The sequence below is a fragment of the Bombina bombina genome, chromosome 4 (genome assembly GCF_027579735.1).
Source record: "Bombina bombina isolate aBomBom1 chromosome 4, aBomBom1.pri, whole genome shotgun sequence".
NCBI classification, from domain to species: Eukaryota; Metazoa; Chordata; class Amphibia; order Anura; family Bombinatoridae; genus Bombina; species Bombina bombina.
Genome location: NC_069502.1, coordinates 940,943,397 through 940,967,018, shown reverse-complemented (window position 1 = coordinate 940,967,018; position 23,622 = coordinate 940,943,397). Strand labels below are relative to the sequence as shown.

At 39.4% G+C, this 23,622-nt stretch overlaps 1 protein-coding gene across 1 annotated transcript in view; it reads right to left on the bottom strand.

Annotated features, from left to right (window-relative positions):
• Positions 1–23,622, bottom strand: part of DHX57 (DExH-box helicase 57) — a 170,851-nt gene that overhangs the window by 140,857 nt on the left and 6,372 nt on the right. The window contains exons 4-5 of the mRNA XM_053711925.1: positions 11,480–11,686; positions 9,008–9,837 (exon numbers count right to left, since the gene is read on the bottom strand). Coding sequence (XP_053567900.1) covers positions 9,008–9,837; positions 11,480–11,686 — 1,037 coding nt within the window. The remainder of the gene's footprint in view (positions 1–9,007; positions 9,838–11,479; positions 11,687–23,622) is intronic.

Below are 23,622 nucleotides of genomic sequence, written 5' to 3'. Positions count from 1 at the left end.
CATTTTAAATGCATGGTATGGGATTTTGGGTCTTACTGGGTTGCTGAGTGCGTCCAAAATGGATTCTGCTCGGGAGGATGCATTCCGCGGACTGTGTGCCATCACGTACTCCTGCACATCTGCCATTACCACGGATAGCATATCCCGTGGTACAGGTTGGGGTAAAAATTCCAGCCTGGTCCTCATTTCCCTCTGGTATAGGGTCTCCTCCATGGCTGCTGGAGGCGTAGCGCTGCGAGCTCTGTCTCCCTCCATCAGCTCAGCAATTAATATAGCCTTGGGTTTGCTGCTGCCTATCTTTCCCCTGGCTTCTAGCAGTTCCTTTTACGTTTGTCTCTTTAGCTTAGAATAATCCATCTCCATTCACTTCGGTCCCTGGTACTCCTTCCATCTTAGTCAGTATTGTAGTAATCCCCCTCTTCCTGAGGTTACTGGCTTGTGTAGTTGCTCTTCTGGGCGATAAGGTTCATTCCGTCGCTTGCCACCAATTGTAACGGTACCAACCGGATACCAAGGGTTAACACCAGGGAACAATGTCCTGCATAGGGAATCAGCAATTCCCAACCCAGCCAGTTTTCAGGTTTAAACAGAATGACATTTATTAAAAGGCTATGCCTAGTATTTATGCAGGTTTGACCCCCCCAGATCGGGGGGGGTTGAAAGAATGCTGTACATTAGATGAAGGGAACACACCCTTGACATGATACAATAGATTTACCTTGCTTAAGCTGATAACAATTTAAACACAAAACACATTTGGCTTTTCTTATCACCTAAGCATTTGCTCTCTGAGGGTGATTAAACAATGGACTGTTTATCAATAACATTAATGACAGTGCACAATAGCTGAGGCTAAAGCTGAACACAGTTAACTCTTTCAGTGCTGACAGAAGGGTCTGTCACATCTACATAGCACAATATACAGCCTATAGACAACCTTTCTTACGTTATAGTCCAGAAGTGGCTAGGTTTGCCACAATATATATATATATATATATATATATATATATATATACACACACACTGTATATATAAATAATCCAGCTGTTCAGTGGTGTAGGTGGATGGCACCCATGTGGGTCTTGGGGACACCAGGGCCTAATTTTAAGGAACCAATTACATGCTATTTTAGTCTTGCAGTAAACATCACAGGAGCTTTTCTTTTCATACTGATACAGTGTCCATCATAAACAGAGCTGTATTGTGCTCACAAATGATATTCCCCAAGAGAGGTGTACAGGTATTTGGTATTTGCTTAATTCATGCATACTGAATTCATTTTCTCCAACATTGGTGTGTCCGGTCCACGGCGTCATCCTTACTTGTGGGAATATCTCTTCCCCAACAGGAAATGGCAAAGAGTCCCAGCAAAGCTGGCCATATAGTCCCTCCTAGGCTCCGCCCACCCCAGTCATTCTCTTTGCCGTTGCACAGGCAACATCTCCACGGAGATGGTTAAGAGTTTTTGGTGTTTAAATGTAGTTTTTTATTCTTCTATCAAGTGTTTGTTATTTTAAAATAGTGCTGGTATGTACTATTTACTCTGAAACAGAAAAAGATGAAGATTTCTGTTTGTGAGAGGAAGATGATTTTAGCAGACAGTAACTAAAATCGATTGCTGTTTCCACATAGGACTGTTGAGATGAAGTAACTTCAGTTGGGGGAAACAGTTAGACTTTTCTGCTTAAGGTATGACTAGCCATATTTCTAACAAGACTGTGTAATGCTGGAAGGCTGTCATTCCCCTCATGGGGACCGGTAAGCCATTTTCTTAGTCTCAAACAGAATAAAGGGCTTAATATGGGCTATAAAACTGGTAGACACTTTTATGGGCTAAATCGATTGCTTTATTTGGACATTTTATATATGTTTATGCTGATATTTCACATTTATAAGCTTGGGGAACGTTTTTTAACGGCAGGCACTATGTTAGACACCTTTTCCAGTCAGGGAGGGCCTTCCCAGTTGTAGGCTGAGCCTCATTTTCGCGCCATTACTGCGCAGTTGTTTTTGAGAGCAAGTCATGCAGATGCATGTGTGAGGACCTGAAAATAGCTGGAAAAGTTTCTAGAAGGCGTAATTTGGTATCGTATTCCCCTCTGGGCTTGGTTAGGTCACAGCAAAGGCTGTAGCTGGGACTGTATAGGGGTTAAATTTGTAAACGGCTCCGGTTCCGTTATTTTAAGGGTTAAAGCTCTGAAATTTGGTGTGCAATACTCTTAAGGCTTTAAGACACTGTGGTGAAATTTTGGTAATTTTTGAACAATTCCTTCATACTTTTTCACATATTCAGTAATAAAGTGTTTCTGTTAAAATTTAAAGAGACAGTAACGGTTTTGTTTTAAAACATTTTTTGTGCTTTATTAACAAGTTTAAGCCTGTTTAACATGTCTGTGCCTTCGGATAAGCTATGTTCTATATGTATGAAAGCCAATGTGTCTCCCCATTTAAATTTGTGTGATAATTGTGCCATAGCGTCCAAACAAAGTAAGGACAGTTCTGCCACAGATAATGAAATTGCCCAAGATGATTCCTCAGATGAGGGGAGTAGACATGATACTACATCATCTCCTACTGTGTCTACACCAGTTTTGCCCACGCAGGAGGCCCCTAGTACATCTAGCGCGCCAATGCTTATTACCATGCAACAATTGACGGCTGTAATGGATAACTCCATAGCAAATATTTTATCCAAAATGCCCGCATATCAGAGAAAGCGCGATTGCTCGGTTTTAAACACTGAAGAGCAGGAGGGCGCTGATGATAATTGTTCTGTCATACCCTCACACCAATCTGAAGTGGCCATGAGGGAGGTTGTGTCAGATGGGGAAATTTCAGATTCAGGAAAAATTTCTCAACAAGCTGAACCTGATGTTGTGACATTTAAATTTAAATTAGAACATCTCCGCGCACTGCTTAAGGAGGTGTTATCTACTCTGGATGATTGTGACAACTTGGTCATTCCAAAGAAATTATGCAAAATGGACAAGTTTCTAGAGGTTCCGGTGCACCCCGACGCTTTTCCTATACCCAAGCGGGTGGCGGACATAGTGAATAAAGAGTGGGAGAAGCCCGGCATACCTTTTGTTCCCCACCCCTATATTTAAGAAATTATTTCCTATGGTCGACCCCAGAAAGGACTTATGGCAGACAGTCCCTAAGGTCGAGGGGGCAGTTTCTACTTTAAACAAGCGCACTACTATTCCTATCGAGGATAGTTGTGCTTTCAAAGATCCTATGGATAAAAAATTGGAAGGTTTGCTTAAAAAGATTTTTGTACAGCAAGGTTACCTTCTACAACCCATTTCGTGCATTGTTCCTGTCACTACTGCAGCGTGGTTCTGGTTCGAGGAACTAGAAAAGTCGCTCGGTAGAGAGACTCCATATGAGGAGGTTATGGACAGAGTTCACGCACTTAAGTTGGCTAACTCTTTTATTTTAGATGCCGCTTTGCAATTAGCTAAATTAGCGGCGAAAAATTCAGGGTTTGCAATTGTGGCGCGTAGAGCGCTTTGGCTAAAGTCTTGGTCAGCGGATGTATCATCCAAGACAAAATTGCTTAACATCCCTTTCAAAGGTAAAACTCTCTTCGGACCAGAATTGAAAGAGATTATCTCAGACATCACTGGGGGAAAGGGCCACGCCCTCCCACAAGATAGGCCGTTCAAGGCCAAGAATAAGTCTAATTTTCGTTCTTTTCGCAATTTCAGGAACGGACCGGCCTCTAATTCTGCATCCTCTAAGCAAGAGGGTAATGCCTCACAGCCCAAACCAGCCTGGAAACCTATGCAAGGCTGGAACAAGGGTAAGCAGGCCAAGAAGCCTGCTGCTGCTAACAAAACAGCATGAAGGAGTAGCCCCCGATCCGGCACCGGATCTAGTAGGGGGCAGACTCTCTCTCTTTGCTCAGGCTTGGGCAAGAGATGTTCAGGATCCCTGGGCACTAGAAATAGTTTATCAGGGTTATCTTCTGGAATTCAGGGAACTACCCCCAAGGGGAAGGTTCCACATGTCTCACTTATCCTTAAACCAAATAAAGAGACAGGCGTTCTTACATTGTGTAGAAGACCTGTTAAAAATGGGAGTGATACACCCTGTCCCAATAAAGGAACAGGGAATGGGATTTTATTCAAATCTGTTCGTAGTTCCCAAAAAAAGAGGGAACCTTCAGACCAATTTTGGATCTGAAGATCCTAAACAAATTTCTCAGGGTACCATCGTTCAAAATGGAAACCATTAGAACGATTCTACCCACTATCCAGGAAGGTCAATTTATGACTACCGTGGATCTAAAGGATGCGTACCTACATATTCCTATCCACAAAGAACATCATCAGTTCCTAAGGTTCGCCTTTCTGGACAAACATTACCAGTTTGTGGCCCTCCCATTCGGGTTAGCCACTGCTCCAAGGATTTTCACAAAGGTACTCGGGTCCCTTCTAGCGGTTCTAAGACCGAGGGGCATTGCAGTAGTACCATACTTGGACGACATTCTAATACAAGCATCATCCCTGTCAAAAGCAAAGGCTCATACAGACATTGTTCTGGCCTTTCTCAGATCGCACGGATGGAAGGTGAACATAGAAAAATGTTTTCTGTCTCCGTCAACAAGAGTTCCCTTCTTGGGAACAATAATAGATTCCTTAGAAATTAGGATTTTTCTGACAGAGGTCAGAAAGTCAAAACTTCTAAGCGCTTGTCAAGTTCTTCATTCTGTTCCACGTCCTTCCATAGCTCAGTGCATGGAAGTAGTAGGGTTGATGGTTGCAGCAATGGACATAGTTCCTTTTGCACAAATTCATCTAAGACCATTACAACTGTGCATGCTCAAACAGTGGAATGGGGACTATACAGACTTGTCTCCAATGATTCAAGTAGATCAGAAGACCAGAGATTCACTCCGTTGGTGGCTGACCCTGGACCATCTATCCCAGGGAATGAGCTTCCGCAGACCAGAGTGGGTCATTGTCACGACCGACGCCAGTCTAGTGGGCTGGGGCGCGGTCTGGGAATCCCTGAAGACTCAGGGACTATGGTCTCGGGAAGAGTCGCTTCTCCCGATAAACATTCTGGAACTAAGAGCGATTTTCAATGTTCTCAGGGCTTGGCCTCAACTAGCAAAGGCCAGATTCATAAGATTCCAATCAGACAACATGACGACCGTTGCGTATATCAATCATCAGGGGGGAACAAGGAGTTCCCTGGCGATGAAAGAAGTGACCAAAATAATACAATGGGCGGAGGATCACTCCTGCCATCTATCTGCGATCCACATCCCAGGTGTGGAAAACTGGGAAGCGGATTATCTGAGTCGTCAGACATTCCATCCGGGGGAGTGGGAACTCCACCCGGAGATCTTTGCCCAACTGACTCAATTATGGGGCATTCCAGACATGGATCTGATGGCATCTCGTCAGAACTTCAAGGTTCCGTGCTACGGGTCCAGATCCAGGGATCCCAAGGCGACTCTAGTAGATGCACTAGTAGCACCTTGGACCTTCAACCTAGCTTATGTGTTTCCACCGTTTCCTCTCATTCCCAGGCTGGTAGCCAGGATCAAATAGGAGAGGGCCTCTGTGATCTTAATAGCTCCTGCGTGGCCACGCAGGACTTGGTATGCAGACCTGGTGAATATGTCATCGGTTCCACCATGGAAGCTACCTTTGAGACAGGACCTTCTTGTTCAGGGTCCATTCGAACATCCAAATCTGGTCTCCCTCCAGCTGACGGCTTGGAGATTGAACGCTTGATTCTTTCAAAGCGTGGGTTTTCAGATTCTGTGATAGATACTCTGGTTCAGGCCAGAAAACCGGTAACTAGAAAGATTTACCATAAAATATGGAAAAGATATATCTGTTGGTGTGAATCCAAAGGATTCCCATGGAATAAGATAAAAATCCCTAAGATTCTCTCCTTTCTACAAGAAGGTTTGGAGAAAGGATTATCTGCAAGTTCTCTAAAGGGACAGATCTCTGCTTTATCTGTCTTACTACACAAAAGACTGGCAGCTGTGCCAGATGTTCAAGCATTTGTTCAGGCTCTGGTTAGGATCAAGCCTGTTTACAGACCTTTGACTCCTCCCTGGAGTCTAAATCTAGTTCTTTCAGTTCTTCAAGGGGTTCCGTTTGAACCTTTACATTCCATAGATATTAAGTTACTATCTTGGAAAGTTTTGTTTTTGGTTGCTATTTCTTCTGCTAGAAGAGTTTCAGAGTTATCTGCTTTGCAGTGTTCTCCGCCTTATCTGGTGTTCCATGCAGATAAGGTGGTTTTGCGTACTAAGCCTGGTTTTCTTCCAAAGGTTGTTTCTAACAAGAATATTAACCAGGAGATAGTTGTACCTTCTTTATGTCCGAATCCAGTTTCAAAGAAGGAACGTTTGTTACACAATTTGGACGTAGTCCGTGCTCTAAAATTCTATTTAGAGGCTACAAAGGATTTCAGACAAACATCTTCTTTGTTTGTTGTCTATTCTGGTAAAAGGAGAGGTCAAAAAGCAACTTCTACCTCTCTTTCCTTTTGGCTTAAAAGCATCATCCGATTGGCTTACGAGACTGCCGGACGGCAGCCTCCTGAAAGAATTACAGCTCACTCCACTAGGGCTGTAGCTTCCACATGGGCCTTCAAGAACGAGGCTTCTGTTGACCAGATATGTAAGGCAGCGACTTGGTCTTCACTGCACACTTTTGCCAAATTTTACAAATTTGATACTTTTGCTTCTTCAGAGGCTATTTTTGGGAGAAAGGTTTTGCAAGCTGTGGTGCCTTCCGTTTAGGTAACCTGATTTGCTCCCTCCCTTCATCCGTGTCCTAAAGCTTTGGTATTGGTTCCCACAAGTAAGGATGACGCCGTGGACCGGACACACCAATGTTGGAGAAAACAGAATTTATGCTTACCTGATAAATTACTTTCTCCAACGGTGTGTCCGGTCCACGGCCCGCCTTGGTTTTTTTAATCAGGTCTGATGAATTATTTTCTCTAACTACAGTCACCACGGTACCATATGGTTTCTCCTATATATTTTCCTCCTGTCCGTCGGACGAATGACTGGGGTGGGCGGAGCCTAGGAGGGACTATATGGCCAGCTTTGCTGGGACTCTGCCATTTCCTGTTGGGGAAGAGATATTCCCACAAGTAAGGATGACGCCGTGGACCGGACACACCGTTGGAGAAAGTAATTTATCAGGTAAGCATAAATTCTGTTTTTAATGCACCAGTTAATTCTGTAATCATCATTGCTATTATTTTAAAGTAAAAGCATATCATTATTGTAAAAATATATTCATGTATTTGAATACTGAGGTCAGTCTGTTTGAACATAAACAGTCCCAGTTTTAAGAGAAGTTAAAAGACTGACAAATTCTATCCATTCTATATTTTTCTAATTAGATTTATGCCACATTTTTTCAACATCGCCTATGGACAAATGAGAGAGAGAGAGAGAGAGAGGGGAGAGAGAGAGAGGGGAGAGAGAGAGAGGGGAGAGAGAGAGAGGGGAGAGAGAGAGAGGGGAGAGAGGGGGGAGAAGAGAGAAGAAGAGAGAAGAAGAGAAGAAGAGAGAAGAAGAAGAGAGAAGAAGAAGAGAGAAGAGAGAAGAGAAGAAGAGAGAAGAAGAAGAGAGAAGAAGAAGAGAGAAGAAGAAGAGAGAAGAAGAAGAGAGAAGAAGAAGAGAGAAGAAGAAGAGAGAAGAAGAAGAGAGAAGAAGAAGAAGAGAGAAGAAGAAGAGAGAAGAAGAAGAGAGAAGAAGAAGAGAGAAGAAGAAGAGAGAAGAAGAGAGAAGAAGAGAGAAGAGAGGAGAGAGAGAGAGAGAGAGAGAGAGAGAGAGAAGAGGAAAGATTAATCCATTTTTACACAATATACACATTTTTATGTGTGCTTTTTAATCAGGCTACAATTGTGGCTTTATTTATGTTTAGGGGCCAGATGAGCTAAAGCTTTATCCTCAGATAAGATGAGGTAAAATGAACTTCCAGCACTTTGAGATCTCTCACAAGATTCGAGAAAGGCAGATTTTGCTATGCTTCTGTAAGGTGTGTTCCCTACATTGCTGTATGTGAAGGAGAGGCAAGCCCAGTACAATAAAGCACTGCATGACATGAGAGATTTATTACATTTACACTTTGTATTTTATGTTTCTTTAGACTTTAGATTTTGTTCTTTAAGTTTTACTATATTTAAGATTTGCACTTTCTATTTTGTATTTTAATGCATTTAGCTTTTGTATACAGAGGTGTATTTAGGATTGTGATTTTGCAAACGCTGATTATGCTTTGAAAGCTTCTGTGTAACTTTATCAAAATTAGAATCATAATTTCTATATTTGTGTATATTTTACAATTTGCAGTCCACTTTGTATTTGTTCTATGTGAAATAAGCCTAACAAATTTTGAAAATGGGATTGACAGGGGAGTTCCAATAGTGCTTTTGAATCTCTCTCACAACTCCTATAATATTCTCTTTACATCTGGAGATCTCACTGATTTATCTTGCCAGCTGTATGCAGGTAAAGTTTGCTAAAAATTCACAGCGCACTTATTTAATGAGAAAAACAATGCATACTAAACTAGAAACAAATGCAAGGTATAGTGTAGTGAAAAATTTTCAGTTAAATTTGTATTTGCTGCTCATTGAATATTTCTATCAGTGCCAGGTACACCATTGTAGGACTTCCAGGTTCCACTTTTTTCTTAGAGAATTAAGTGAGTCCAGCCCCTGTGAAATCTACACTATTATTTATCTCCATGCTGGAGAACTTTTATTAATCTGGCCCAGAGTGAGAAGAAATTAAGTCTCTGGCCCTAAATCACATAAACATTCACTGTAAATGTCAGTTTCCTCTACATTTATATGACTATGTCATATGGAGAACAAGAACTATTTATCAAATCTCTGAGTTCTGCAGAAAGAGATAACATTATATAAAAAGTGTTTAGACTAAACACAGTATATGTTGACTTAGTTATGCAAAGTTTCAGAAAAGAAAGAAAAATAAACCTTTTATAAATACCTTCTGGAAGATGGCTTGGGAGAGAAGACTTCTCAGAAGCACTCGGTCTGTTGATGATTATGGGAGGATTTTTCTTTGCATCACAGGCAGATGTTAGAATTAAGGGTGGCGGGACACTAAATTTGTGATGGGTATTGCCAAGTAGTTTAACGATTTCTTCTTCATCTTCCAAGAAGGTCACAAGGGTGTAAACAGCAGGTTCATTGGACTGTGCAACATCCAAAGCCTTGTCATAAAGGTACTCAGCAATATGAAGCCTACAGCCCATGGGAAGGTTCTCATTAACTGAATGAAACGCTACCAGTGGCGCCTGGTAAGGGTATTTGTTGCCCTTTGGAAACCTAATTTCAAGTTCATAGAGGTAGTTATCTCCATTAGCACAAAGATGAGAGTCATCCTTCAAGTTCTGTGTCTGTTTTGGACTTTCATGCTTAAACCTGCACCTTGAGCCAAAACGGCAGTTTTCTCCCCTTAGGAAAAATCTGCAAAAATTGTTGGTGTTCTGCTTCACAAGATCTCTGCTGCTATCCCTCTGCCGAGGTTTCTGCAATCGATTGGTCAGATACTCCATCTCCATTCCCACAGTCCATACTCTATCAGGGATCCTCTCTATAAATCTCTCTCCACAAATAGAGCTGAGGACGAAGGCCTCTTCCTGACGGCGCTCAGCACATTCCTCAAAGCTTATCTCACAAGCAGCTCTTGGAGTTTTAGTGAGGACACCAAAAGTCTCAGAAAAACACAGCTGAAGTAAGTGCTCCAATGATGAGCCTACATCACTATCATGAGACCTAAGGACTGCCATACATCTTTCCTTGTCAAAGCCATACCTAGAACAGAGATTAAATACCATTTTTGAGTATTATTATGAGGGCAACTTTATTGGCAGCTGTTTTAACAATGTCCTCAAGAGCACATTAGGGTGACCAAGTCACTAAGCAATCACTTCTAAGACAGTAACATTCTCATATCCTTGTCTCTTAGAGGGTGTCATGAGGATATATAGCTGAAAATCACTGTTTTAATTAAACTAACCATTAAAGGATCAACATTACCACTCAGCTAATAATTGTATTATTACTATACAAACAGAGATTTTTTAATGTAAACTACAATTAAAGTGATACTGAACCCTAATTTTTTTATTTCATAATTCAGAGCATGCAATTTTAAGCAACTTTTTATTTACTTTTATTTACTACTATTATCTATTTTATTTGTTCTCTTGCTATCTTTAATTGTAAAGCAAGAATGTAAGCTTAGGAGCCGGCCCATTTTTGGTTCAGCACCTCGGATTGGCTTTAGCCACCAATCACCAAGCGCTATCCAGGGTCTGAACCAAAAATGGGCCGGCTCCTTAACTTAGATTCCTGCTTTTTCAAATAAAGATAGCAAGAGAACAAAAAAACTTGATAATAGGAGTAAATTAGGAGTAAATTAAAAAGTTGATTAAAATCGCCTGCTCTGTCTGAATCATGAAAGAGAAAATTTTGGTTCAGTTTCCTTTGAACATTATTTAATTAATACATAATGCATTTAAAATACATTTTACTTAGAAAATGTTATATGCAAGCAATAGCGCAATAATACAATGCTCTAACTCTGTGTTTAACCCCTACAAAGACGTTAAACACATAGTCAAAGGCAGCTCTAGAGCAGCAATGCACTGCTAGAAGCTAGCTGAAAAGATCTGCTGAAGCAATGACAAGAGACAAATATGAGTAGCCAGCAATCACCAGCTAGCACCAAGTAGTTTCTCTTAAACCTACCTAGGTATACTTTTTCAAAAAAGGATCCCAAGAGAATGTAAATTTGAAAATAGAAGTAAATTGAAGTCTAATAAAATCACATGCTCTATCTGAACCAGGAAAGCTTTATTGTGCATTAAATCCTTTATGATGAAGGAGATCATATTGGTGTTTAATGTTTGCAGCTTGTGCATCAGTCTCCTTGTCAGGAATAGAAAAAACACATAAATTGCAGTTAAATTACAGGAAAAACAGGCAAAAATATGAGAAATGTATATTCAGGTTTACCCTATGTTTAAAGGTACAGTAAAGTAAAAAATTAAACATTCATGGTTCAGTTAAAGGATGTCGTTTTAAACACATTTCCAATATACTATTATCAATTTTGTTCTTATGATATCCTTTGTTGAAAAGTAGGCTCAGGAATGCACAGTGGAACACATCTTGTGAGCCAATGACAAAAGGCATACATGTGCAGCCACCAATCACCAGCTAGCAACCAGTAGTGCACAGCTGCTTCTGAGCCTACCTAGGTATGCTCTCAACGAAGGATAAGAAGAGAACTAAGCAAAAATGATCATTTAAGTAAAATAGGAAGTTGTTAAAACTTGCATAGTTTAATTTTGACTTTACTGTCCCTTTCAGTAAGCATTTTGCAATGAACTTAATACTGATTTTAAATGTTCCTGTAAAAAACACAGCATTTTTACTCAAACAAACAAACCTTGACAACTTTCCTATGGCAAAAGGGGATATTACAGCTTCTGGTAACAACTGGGTAGGAGAAGATTTCCCAGTTGCCTGTGATGTTTCTGAAGGTGAAGACCAAACATTAAAGGATTCATCTTCATCTTGATCATCAGTGCTCTCATCTACTTCATCTTGCGAATATGGCTCATCATATTCATCGTCTATGTCTGATCCCACATCACTATAGAAGAAAATGGCAGAGTAAAATTATGGCTGGCATAGCATTAAAGTGCAGCGATCAGATGATTTACTGGAAGGCTAAAGTATGCTCAGAGTTCTGTTTAAAGGACCATTAAATATTGTAGAATTGTGCAACCACCAAACAAATGCATAATAATAAGACAATACAATAGCATTAACTTTGAATTTCAAATAAGCAGTAGATCTTTTTTTCCCTAACACCTTTCAAAGTTTCCATGTCCCCGGTATCATGTGACAGCCATCAGCCAATTACAGACTCAATACATATATACTGTTAAGTCATGTCCATTCCTCAACAGAAGCTGGTGCATCATGTGACAACCATCATCCAATTACAGACTAATTAAGTATATACTGTTAATTCATACACATTGCTCAGTATGAGCTGGTTCCTTTAGAAAGTATAAAGATAAAAGATAGTGCACAATTTTCATAATAAAAATTAATTGGATTTTGTTTTAATTGCATTAGTTTAATTTTTACTTTCATATCCCTTTCAAATTGGCTAAATGACTAGTTCTTGCTTGTCACTATAATGATGGAAGAAATGGCTGGCAATCTTTCTTTGTCCTTACCCTTTTTCTTCTGATTCACATTCCAAATATATTTCTATTGGTTTATTCTTTTCTCTCAGCCTCTCCCTCCTTTATCTCTTTCCTATATATTTATCATTCATACTTTGTTTTTGTTTTTTTACAATAGTCTCAGTTACTCTCAGTGCAATACCTATTGTCAGCATCAGTCCTCTTCACTCATTCCTGTTGCTCTCTCTTTACACTTCACCATTTTAAAATGAATAATGTAATTGAGCCAGAGACAAAGTGATAACATAACGATATCATAGCTTTATTCTGACTGCTTGAGAATATTTTGTAATCATCTGCAAGCTAATAAAAAAATATATTACCCAAAAGATTAAGGCAGCTATTTAATTGCCTCAGTTCCTACTGGGTGAAAAAGTCTGTCACTCAATCAGAACAAAACCATAACAATTATTTAAAGGGTCATGAAACCCAAAAGTTTTCTTTCATGATTCAGATAGAGAATACAATTTTCGTTCAATTTTTTATTTTTATCATTATTTTATTAACCAACCAAAAGGCAATTTTGTACATTACTATAGATACAATTCACAGAGAAAAGAAGATAGAAGAAAAAAAATAACACAGTCTCCTTAAGTTCAGACAATTTTACAAAAATAAAACATAATACAAATTGCCAAGCGAAATCCTGCCTACAAAATTGACTATCTTCCTAACCCAGAGGATTCATAGATACCCTTTGTTGGGACTTTTCTTATTTTATCCTGAACCCACCAAAAACTAAACAAAGCAGCCAAAACAAGACAAAACAAATAAAACAAAACCAACCAGACCAGACAAAACAAAACAAAACACGATGAAAAAAAAAGAAGGAAAAGGGGACACAACCGGCAAATTAATATATCTTCCTATCCCCCCCCCCCCCCTCCATCACCAAATTCCTAGCAGAACTATCTCCAAATTTTGAAATGGGAAGATCAGATAATCTATCTCTGTGTTGGGAAGTGATTTAATAAACACTGCCCACTTATTAAAAAAAATCCTAATATCAGATTCATTGTCTATATTTGTTTCTCTTTGCTCCAGTATACACTGTTTTTTCAAACAGTTCCTAACTTCAGAGATACTTGGAACTGATCGCATTTTCCATTTTTTACAAATTAAATATCTAGTAGCCATAATGGCTAACGACACCAATTTTTCATTAATGTGAGATTTGTCTCCATCCCGTACACACAGTACAATCTGATATAGAGATAAGGTCAGTGGAGAAATTTTCAGCACCCTCTTCAGCCAAAATTCTAATTTATGCCACACATTTCTTTTTTTTGGGCAGAACCAAAACATATGTTCTAAATTAGCTGCTGGGCAGGAGCATTAGGACATCTATTAAATTCTAGGTTATGGACCCTAAATCCCCTTTCCGGGGTGAAGTATGCTCTATGAAGAAGTTTTATATGCGCTTCTCGCCAAGTAGCAGAGAGCGTGGTCCTTGCCATTTCATTTATTGAATATTGCAATATTTTTGGTTCAATGATATTCCGTGCTGAAAGTGCGCTCCATGTTAATGCCAAATTTCCCAATATAGGAGTACCCTAGCTGGTACCCAGAAGATAATAACACGGGAGATGGACATTTGGTCAGTCCTTGTAAACATGAGCCAGTTTTCTATTTTGCCTAGCGCCCAGCTCCAGCCCACTTCTTTAATTATTTCCAGGGCAAAATGCCTTATCTGTAAATATGCAAAAAAAATCTTTTTTAAGTAAATTAAACTCTATTTTCCAATCTTCAAATGATTTAATACATTTTCTGTCTCTATCCATTACATAAGCAAGTTTATTTAGACCATTCTTATGCCATCTTTTGAAAATCTCAGAGTTCAGACCTGGCTGAAATCTCGGATTCCCAATTAGAGGAAGGTAATGTGATATTCTACTATTTACTGAGAGGAGTTTTGAGATTTTCCACCATGCCTTAAGTGGGTTAAAAATATAGTTTTAAATCTCTTGATTTCTGCCGGTGTTTCTTTTGGAGAAGAATGAAGTAGTGCTATGGGAAGATAAGGATCGCATATATTTCTTTTGAGCTCATTATTTAAAACATAAATTTTTGGAAAAAATCCAATCAGTTGCTATACGATATATTATATATTGTATAATCTTATATCTGGCAATGCCAAGCCTCCGAGTTCAGTTGGCAGAGAGAGTTTGGTCAGAGAAATCCGCGCTCTTTTCCCCTGCCAAAGAAATTGTCTGAGTGAACTATTAATGAGACGAACATCTCTTTCTAACAAAATCAGTGGAATATTCTGAAGAACATATAAAAGTTTTGGGAGGAGAACCATCTTAAATAATGCTACTCGGCCCGAAATAGACAAAGGTAAACTTTGCCAGATTTTAAGTTTCTCCCTGATTTGTATTATTATTGGGGGTATATTAAGTTTATATAGATCCCCTGATTTGATCGGGATGTGAATCCCTAGATATTTAAATGGATTATCTGAGCATGAGCCTTTGTTCCTCCAAATCCAAAGTATCTCTGATTTTGTTGCATTCACTTTGTAACCTGAGAAGGTACCAAAATGATCCGTTATCTGCAGAAGTTTCGGAATGTTTATCTTTGTATTTGAAAGATACAAAAGTATGTCATCCACATAAAGACTAATTTACATCTCATGATTTAATATTTGAATCCCCTCCAAACTCTGTCTTAACCTAATTGCTAAAGGCTCAATGGCAATATTAAAAAGAAGTGGGGAAAGCGGACATCCCTGACGCGTACCTCTCTTCAGTTTTATTGGGGGGGGGGGGAGACAATACCATTAACTATCAATCTTGTGTGAGGTTGGTTGTATAGATTTTCTATACATTTAGGGAAATTGCCCTTAATCCCAAATTTCATCAAAGATGTATTTAAATGTTTAAAAATGACGGAATCAAAGGCTTTTTCTGCATCTATTGATATGATAGCAAGATCAGATAGATCGTCTCTCTCCCCCCTAGATATAGATGATCTCTCGAAATATTCCAAGGTGACTAAAACTTCCCTGATTTTTGCTGCTGAGTTCCGTTTATTTAAGAACCCGGCTTGATCTGTATGAATTATTTCTGAAGAGATCAGCTGAAGCCTAGATGCTAGGATTGAGGTTAGAATCTTATAATCCGAGTTAAGGAGAGCTATTGGCCTATATGATTCCTTTTGCGTTGGGTCTTTCCCTCCCATAAGTATTAATGTCGTGAAAGAGGAAGAAAATGAAGATGTAACCAATTTACCATTGATATAGATGTCATTATATAAATTAGTCAGGTGAGGGGAAATTTCTGCAGATGGAATTTTATAAAACTCGCTGGGTAGCCCATCTGGTCCTGCGGCTTTATTAGTGGGTAACTTAGAGATCACTTTCTCCACTTCTTCTTTGGAAATGGGAGAGTTAAGATTCTCGATTGTTTCGTCTGCCAGTGTGGGGCATACAATTTTACTCCAGAACTCAGAGGATTTCTCCGTATCGAATCCTTTACAGGTATATAATTCTTGAAAATATTCCGAAAAAGCGGCAGAAACATCCTCTGAGTTCAGCAGTTGCCTCCCTATGTATTGAAGTTCTTCAATGTTTAAATGTTTTTTCTCATTTTTGACCATTATGCCCAGCATCTTACCCGATTTATTGCCATATCTATACAGTTTGGCTTGGACCCTCAGTTCTTTTTGTGTCTCTTGTGCCATTACAAAAGTATTCTTGGCATCTTTAGCCCGTACATATTTTGCCCAATTGTGGGGGGTTTTATCAAGCAAAAATTTATTATATGAGTTAGTCAATGCTTTCCGCATTTCCTTTTCCTTTGACAACATTTTCTTAAATAAAATAGTAGTATATACCAAGATTTCTCCTCTAAGTACCGCTTTTGCAGTTTCCCAAAATACATCAGGACGGTCTAAATATTCAGAGTTAAAATGAACAAATTCCTCATATTTAGTTCTAAGCCATGTTTTAAATTTCCAATCCAAGATAAGTAGTAAGGGAAAAAGAATCGGAATGATTTAGATTTTGACTGTTTAAGTTGAAATTCAAGAAAAATAGGCCCGTGATCCGATAATAGGATTGGCATTATTCATGCTTTTACTCTTGACAGATCAAGGCATTCATCAATTAAAAATACATCGATCCGAGAGAGTTTTATGCGCCTTGGTTGATTTTGACTTCTCCAGATATCCCGAATTGCCAAATTTTGTTTAATTTTATTGAATAGTTTATATTCTAGGTTATCTTTTTTTCTGTTTAGTTTGTTTAATATTCTTCCGAAGTCTATCCAATGGGCATTGTGGTGCCATGTTGAAATCCCCTCCAAGAATCAGATGACCTTCACTATATAGGAGGAGTTTAGATTGAATAGAATCCCAAAATTCTAAGTCAAACGTGTTGGGACCATATATATTACATAGTGTATACATTTTTTGAGCAATTTTTAACTTTACTAGAACATACCTTCCCCCCCGGGTCGGGCTCGGAGTGCATAATCTCCGTTTGAATTCTTTTCCCTATTAATATAGCCACTCCCCTCTTTTTCCACACACTTGGTGAAGAGAATACTTCTCTGACCCACAAGGTTTTCAATTTACGAGATTCCTTCAGGTCTAAATGGGTTTCCTGGATGAACCCTATGTCTGTTTGAACTTTCCTAAGCTGGGTCAATATAGCTTTCCGTTTGATAGGGGTTGAAATCCTCCCCACATTCCAGGACACCATCTTAAATTTATCAATTTTTTGTACCATTTATTTCAGGAAAGGCAAAAAAATGGAGGAGGGGGAGGAGAGAGAAGAGAGAATAAAAAAAAAAGGAGGACAGAAGAAAAAAACAAAAACAGCAGCCCCATATCGAAACCCCCCAACCCCCTAGGCCCCACAGAGGGGGTCTTCCCAATTTCATGACCTAGATTCATTATGTAGATACTAAGGCATTGGACGCTGGTAAATCCAGCATTGTGAAGAAGTTCTCAGCCAATTGTACCTCCTCAAAAAAATGGGTTACCCCCTTCACTACCACTTTAAGTTTAGCCAGATAGATTATAGTGGCTCTAAAGCCATGTTTATTGAGGTTAGTGCATGTGGGGGCCAGATCTCTCCGTTTAGAAGAAATCTTGAAAGGTAAGGATCTTGGCATCACCAATGGTTATTGGTTGGTTTTTACAAAAATGTTGGAGTAGGGTAATTTTATCTTGGTAATTAAGTAATTTTGCAATCACTGGTCTGGGCCGATTGCTACTTATATTATCTGTATGAGGTGTGCCCAGTCTGTGCGCTCTTTCAACCAGAATCTGATGGTATGTAGGTGGAATTTTAAGAGCTGTGGTTAGAGTATCTGAAATAAAAAGACCCAAGTTCTCATATTTATTATCTTCTGGAAGGCCTATTATTCTAATATGATTCCTTCTGCTACGGTTTTCTAATTCTTCTAGTCTAAGAAGGATTTTTTGAATATTACTGCTCGTAATTTCGAGCTTGGAACTATGGGATTCTGTTAAGTCCTCTAAATCAGACACCCTTTGCTCGGCCTCCTGTAGCCTGTTAGAGAATTGTCTGATTTCTTGGGTTAATGAGGAGAGGTCTTGTTTAATTTCTAGCCTTAGAGCATCAAATTTGGGAGAGAGCACATCAGAGATACTGGCAACCAGGTTGTGTACATTAGTTACTTCAGGAATAGGTATACTTGATATGGCTGAGTGCGTGTCTGTGACTATGTCCTGTGTGCCGTTAGGTTTTCTGTCCCTGTGTCTGGATGCCATAGCTGGAGAGGGTGTCCTAGCGGAGTTGGAAAGAAATTTTTCCATATACTAGATTTAGTGCGTGGTAGTGCAGATGAGAAAAAAAAAAGAAGACAGCCCTTTTCAGGTGTCTACGAAGTGGATTATTTATTAAACCCCCCCCCCCCCCAGGGATGGGGGTCAGTGAGTCAGTGAATTCCTATAATAAAAAAATAAAAAATAATTAAAAAAAAAAAAAGAGAGGGGGAAAACCCCTACTTGTAGGAGTGCGACCAAGTAGTGGAGCTTCGGTTAGCCCGCCATTGACTTATTAAACAGTGTATCTTAGTGCCCATGTAAGATTACGTGTATAATAAATAAAAAAATCTGATACAGGGAGCTACTTTAAAAAAGTAGCCCTTATGACAAAAAAGACAGTGCTAGGAACAAAAAAACCCCAAGATTTAGCAAGTCAGACAGTAGGAAATAATTGGAAAAAAAAATAATAATAAAAAATAAGACAATTATTAAACCATTTAGCTTATAGAGCTGCAAAGAGTACTTTTTTCACTTTTTTTTTCTTTCCCCCTTTCTTAAAATTGGTAAGTAGTTATTCAAAACTACTAAGGTCTAAGGGTGATAAGGCAAAATATAGGGTATCTAATTCTACCAAGTTTGTGTCTTTAAATGTCTAAACTCCCAACGAGGAGCCTGCCACTATTCGTACAAAAACAAGATTTACAAGATGGAGTAAAATTACTTAATTGCATACGCTAGACCTTTAAACTAAAATCCGTTGGAGAATATCGTTTAGTTGTCAGTGATGACAAGGCTATAGAGTTATCTATTGAATACCGTTTATTAGTTAATCTTAGGTAGCTTCTTTTTTCCTTACTATTTCCACCTTCCTTAGTTAAATGCAATTAATATTACGATCTACGTCTTTAGAGACCAGAAAAAGTCCTATGCAATTTTCTCTCTCTTATCCCTTCTTCCTCCTTCACTTTCTCTTTTATTTTCTGTCCCCTCTCCTCTTAATTTTTCTTTCTGTGTTTCCCCTTCTTTTAAACCTAGCCCCTCTAAGAGGCCTAGTGATTACTAGAGAAAAATAGAGAGAGAACAGCAGAGAAACAGGATCTACCACCCTAGTAAATCAAGATCCATAAATGGAAAATAATTATATCACGTGCATAATGAAATTTTACAATGATACAGATTTTTTGTTGCAATTTTAGGCTATTTATACAAAACAAAGAAAAATAACTCTTTTTTTGCCTCTATGAACCAAGGGAAGCTACGTCTCCATAGGGCCTTGTAAGTATTGCGCAAGGAGAAAAATCAGCAAAGCAACAACATTTTCAGTCCTGTTAAACAGTAATACAGGAGTAGATGAATAAGAGATACTTGTCTCAGGGTGCAGAATAAAGGTTTAAATGAAAACAATTTCTTGTTGAGAATTAAACTATTGAGCAGAGAGCTCTTCTTTGCGTCTGAGTGACCTGAGATTTAATCCAACTGAGTAGCAAGATTTTCTGGATGGTTGCTAAAATCTTGTATGTGTCCTCTGTCAATTCAAGAGTGCTAAGTGTAACTCTTTGTGCAAACAAATCACCAATACTTGACAATGTAGCTCGTAGGTCCTTGAAAATAGCATAAATGATAAACTGTTTCTTTTTATTTCTCTTTCCCATTTCCCTGTGCTTCCCCTTACTTATACAGTCACAGTACGAGTTTTAACCTCGATATGTCCTGGCCCAGAGTTCCTCAGACTGGCCAAGAGATGATTTAAAGCCTTATTTTCCTAATTTTTTATTCTTCCCCTTCCTCCCCTTTCTTGTGTTATATTTTTATGTGCCTGTTTAATGCGGGGATAAGATGAAGCAACTGTTCCCTTCTATGCGCCTCCCGGGCTCTTCTATCCACCTAAGGGAATACACCAGTGTCTAGGAAACTCACCTCCTCCTCCGCTGCCCGGTTGCCATGGATAAATAGCTGATAGAAAATCCCAGCGGGACCACAAGTTGAAGAGGCAAGAAGAAACCGGGAGAGTCTCCCACTGAACACTCCCGTGTCCAGCGGCGCTGTGTGCAGCCGCAATTCCCCTCACCCCCTCTCGCGCAGCACCGGTGGGAGAGGGGACGACGCCAGAAAGCTTCGTAGGGCAAGACGTGGCCCCAGATGTGATCCTCCTATCTTCCGCCAAGCCCGGCACCTCCTCTCACGCAGCACCGGTGGGAGAGGAGGCAGTGCAGTCACCCAAGAACACAGCGAGACCCAGGTAATTCTTAGAAAAAGCCGAAGATGACTCTCTTCCCGAGCTTTAAGGTAGCCACACCGGGTTCAGGTCAATAGGCGTGACGGCAGCGGAGGGGAAGGGAAACCTGCAGTAAACCGTTGTATATTGCCTCACAGGGGCACAGGGGAGTCCAAAATAACTTCTAGCAAATTATGCGCCTCTCTCGTCTCCTCTTATACAGCCTTCACAGGGGAGGAGAGGTAGCTGATGCATATAAGGTATTAGTGATAGTGAAGCTGGTTGCTGTAATACCTAAGCCGAGTTATAGGTCCTTTTCAGCTGACTTTGTCAGCACAGTGGGTTGAAGTTCCACTGAATAGGTCCCAGAGGTGGTAATCCAAACTGTCCAGGTAGCAACCCCAGTATTTGGGGAAGCGCGAAAATCCCACCGCCAGGTGCTATGGGACTGGAGTAGAGAGCTCAGCAGCACGAGCTTCGCTCCTCCTCCACCGGAACCCACAGAGAATACAATTTTAAACAATTTTCTAATTTACTTCTATTATCTAATTTATTTCATTCTATTGGTATCATTTGTTGAAGGAGCAGCAATGCAGCAATGGTTTCTAACTGAACACATGGGTGAGCCAATCACAATCAATATATATAATGCAGACACCAATCAACTGCTAGAACCTAGGTTCTCTGTTGCCCCTGAGCTTACCTAGATGAACCTTTCAGCAAAGGATAACAAGAGAAGGAAGCAAATTAAATAATAGGATAATTGGAAAATTGTTTAAAATTGTATTCTCTATCTGAATCATGAAAAACTGTGATTCATATAGAGCTTGCAATTTAAAACAACTTTTTAATTTAGTTCTATTAAATTTACTTTGTTATCTTGGTATCCTTTGTTGAAAAGCATACCTGGGGGCTCAGGAGCAGTAATGTACAACTGGATGAGTAGTTGGTTATTGGTGGCTTTGCATAAATGTTTTGTAGATGATCCATTTATATAGCCCATCTGGAAGTGTTTTTATAAGAATGTATAGTTTTGCTTTTTTTTTTTTTTTTTTTTTAATAACATTGTTCTGATTTTCAGACTCCTAACAAGCCCCATGGTATCATATGTAGACTGATATCTACAGATTCCTGCGTTCCCCTGTTTGTGTAATGGGCCTTTTCATATGCAGGGGAGGAGGCTGCAGTTTTGTCAGGTCAAGTGGCAGTAAGAAAGCTGTTGCTAAGACAGCAAAATAAGAAGAAGAAAAAAAAAGAGAGAGACTTTACTGGGCCATGGAGAACGGCCAGTGGACTACTGAAGACTGGAAAGAGGTTTTATAGACTGATAAATTGAAGTTTGGATAATTACTCCAGAGTCAGTTACCTAAACCCTGAACCAAAATGATAACCACAGCATTGTGCAGCACCAGGCAATGCCTTCTGGCATTCACCTAGATGGTCAGGAGTTCATCCTACAGCAAAATTATGACCCAGGCTATGTCAGAACTACCTCAGAAGTAAAGAACAAGATGAGAGGCTTCAAATCATGGAATGGTCAGCACAGTCTCCAGACTTAAACCCCATCCAGCTGGGTTGAGATGAATTGGACAGAACGGTGAAAGCAAAGCAACCTACAAGTGCAACACATTTGTACTTCTGCAACTGTATTGGGAAGAAAGTGTGCACAGTTGTATCAGCAAAAGGTGGCTTCTTTGATGAGTCAAAATTTAGTTTAAATTATTTCTTTTTTTACCTCCAGGTGTCTATTTTATGCTTTCATTTCAAAGTAAATTGAAACATTAAACTGCATACATTAAAAAAAAAAATAGAAAAAAAATGAAGGTGTTCTACAATGTTTAGCCTGTAATGTGCTTATACATGCCTGTGATCAAGCACACATTCCTAGAAGGCACCGGTGATGTTCGCAGTGATGTCACCAGCATGGTGTGAATGCACCGTAGCCTGGAGAAGTTATGAACACAAAAGATTGTGCACAGCATTTTCAGAATGAGATCAGGAGAATTTATAGGACCAATAAAACCTATAAAATTGCATAAGCAAAGAGTTCATTATAAAAAATACAATGCAATAGCACTTCCTCTGTGCAACAGATTTTTTATAACAAAATTCAAAAATGTCTTTAATTTGCCAGCCCACTGTACACCATGTGACAACAATCAGCCAATCACATGTTCATATAAGTAATCACAGTGAACTCTTGCACATGCTCAGTAGTAGCTGTTGCCTTATAAAGAGTGCGTGTAAAAAGACTGTGCATAATTTGAAAATGGAAGTAAATCATAAAGCTTCTTAAAACTGCATGCTCTATCTCAATAGTGAAAGTTTAATTTTGACTTTAGTGTCCCTTTAAATGTAAATGTTTAGGCAGAAAGAAGCTGCACTCTGGGTGTGGACCATCCCATAGGGTGGGCTATTAAACACCATCCATTCCTAGTTGAGCTCCTCTTGTGTTTTTGGTCTTCCTAAGGGTAATGGAGGCAACCAGAAGTGGACCCCTTACTCACTGTGCCTAGAGGGATATAGCTACACCTCCACTGATTAGGCCCATTTAGGCCAAAACGTATGTCTGGGGTTAGCCGTACAAATCCTTTGTTAACATCAGAATTGGCTAGTATTGTAGGTAAGTTTAAAAATGTTACAGCTGAAATGGTTGTCTTTCCCACATTGATAGTTGTTTGCGTTTGAAGTGCGAGACATTATGTACTGGGTGTTACTCACAGAACTATAGATGCCAATAGCAGGAACTCCCCTAATGAAACACTGGAATATAAAGCAAAGCAATGCCCAATAAATTTCGAACATGATCTCAACTTTATAATCAGTTATCTCACAAGCTTTCATGATTATTTGACATTGTCCTTTTAGAATATTGTATTTTAACTGATTACTTAGCCTCCAAACACAAAAATAGACATCAAAGCAGAACAACATACTTCCCAACCATCCCACATCCTACGGATTGGCATGGGTTTGGGGGTTTGGCCTGCAACTGTTGTGTGTCATAAATTTGAGAGGACTCTAAGAGCCATGGATCACCCAGACACGCACAAGGTCCGCCTGCCTTTTGTCGTCTCTGACGAGGCCCTGCCAATCAAATGCCAACTAACCTTATTAAAGGGCAATAAAACCGGAATTTATTCTTTTGTGATTCAGACAGAGCATATCATTTTTAAAAAGCCTCCAATTTACTTCTATTATCAAATTATCTTCGTTCCAATGAAATTCTGTGTTGAAGAGATACCTAGGTGGGCATCTGGACCACTACATGGCAGGGAAAAAGTGATGCCATCTAGTACTCTCACAAATGAACAATATTCTAGCAAAACTGCTGCCATATAGTGCTCCAGAAATGGGCCAGTTCCTAAGCTTACGTCCCTG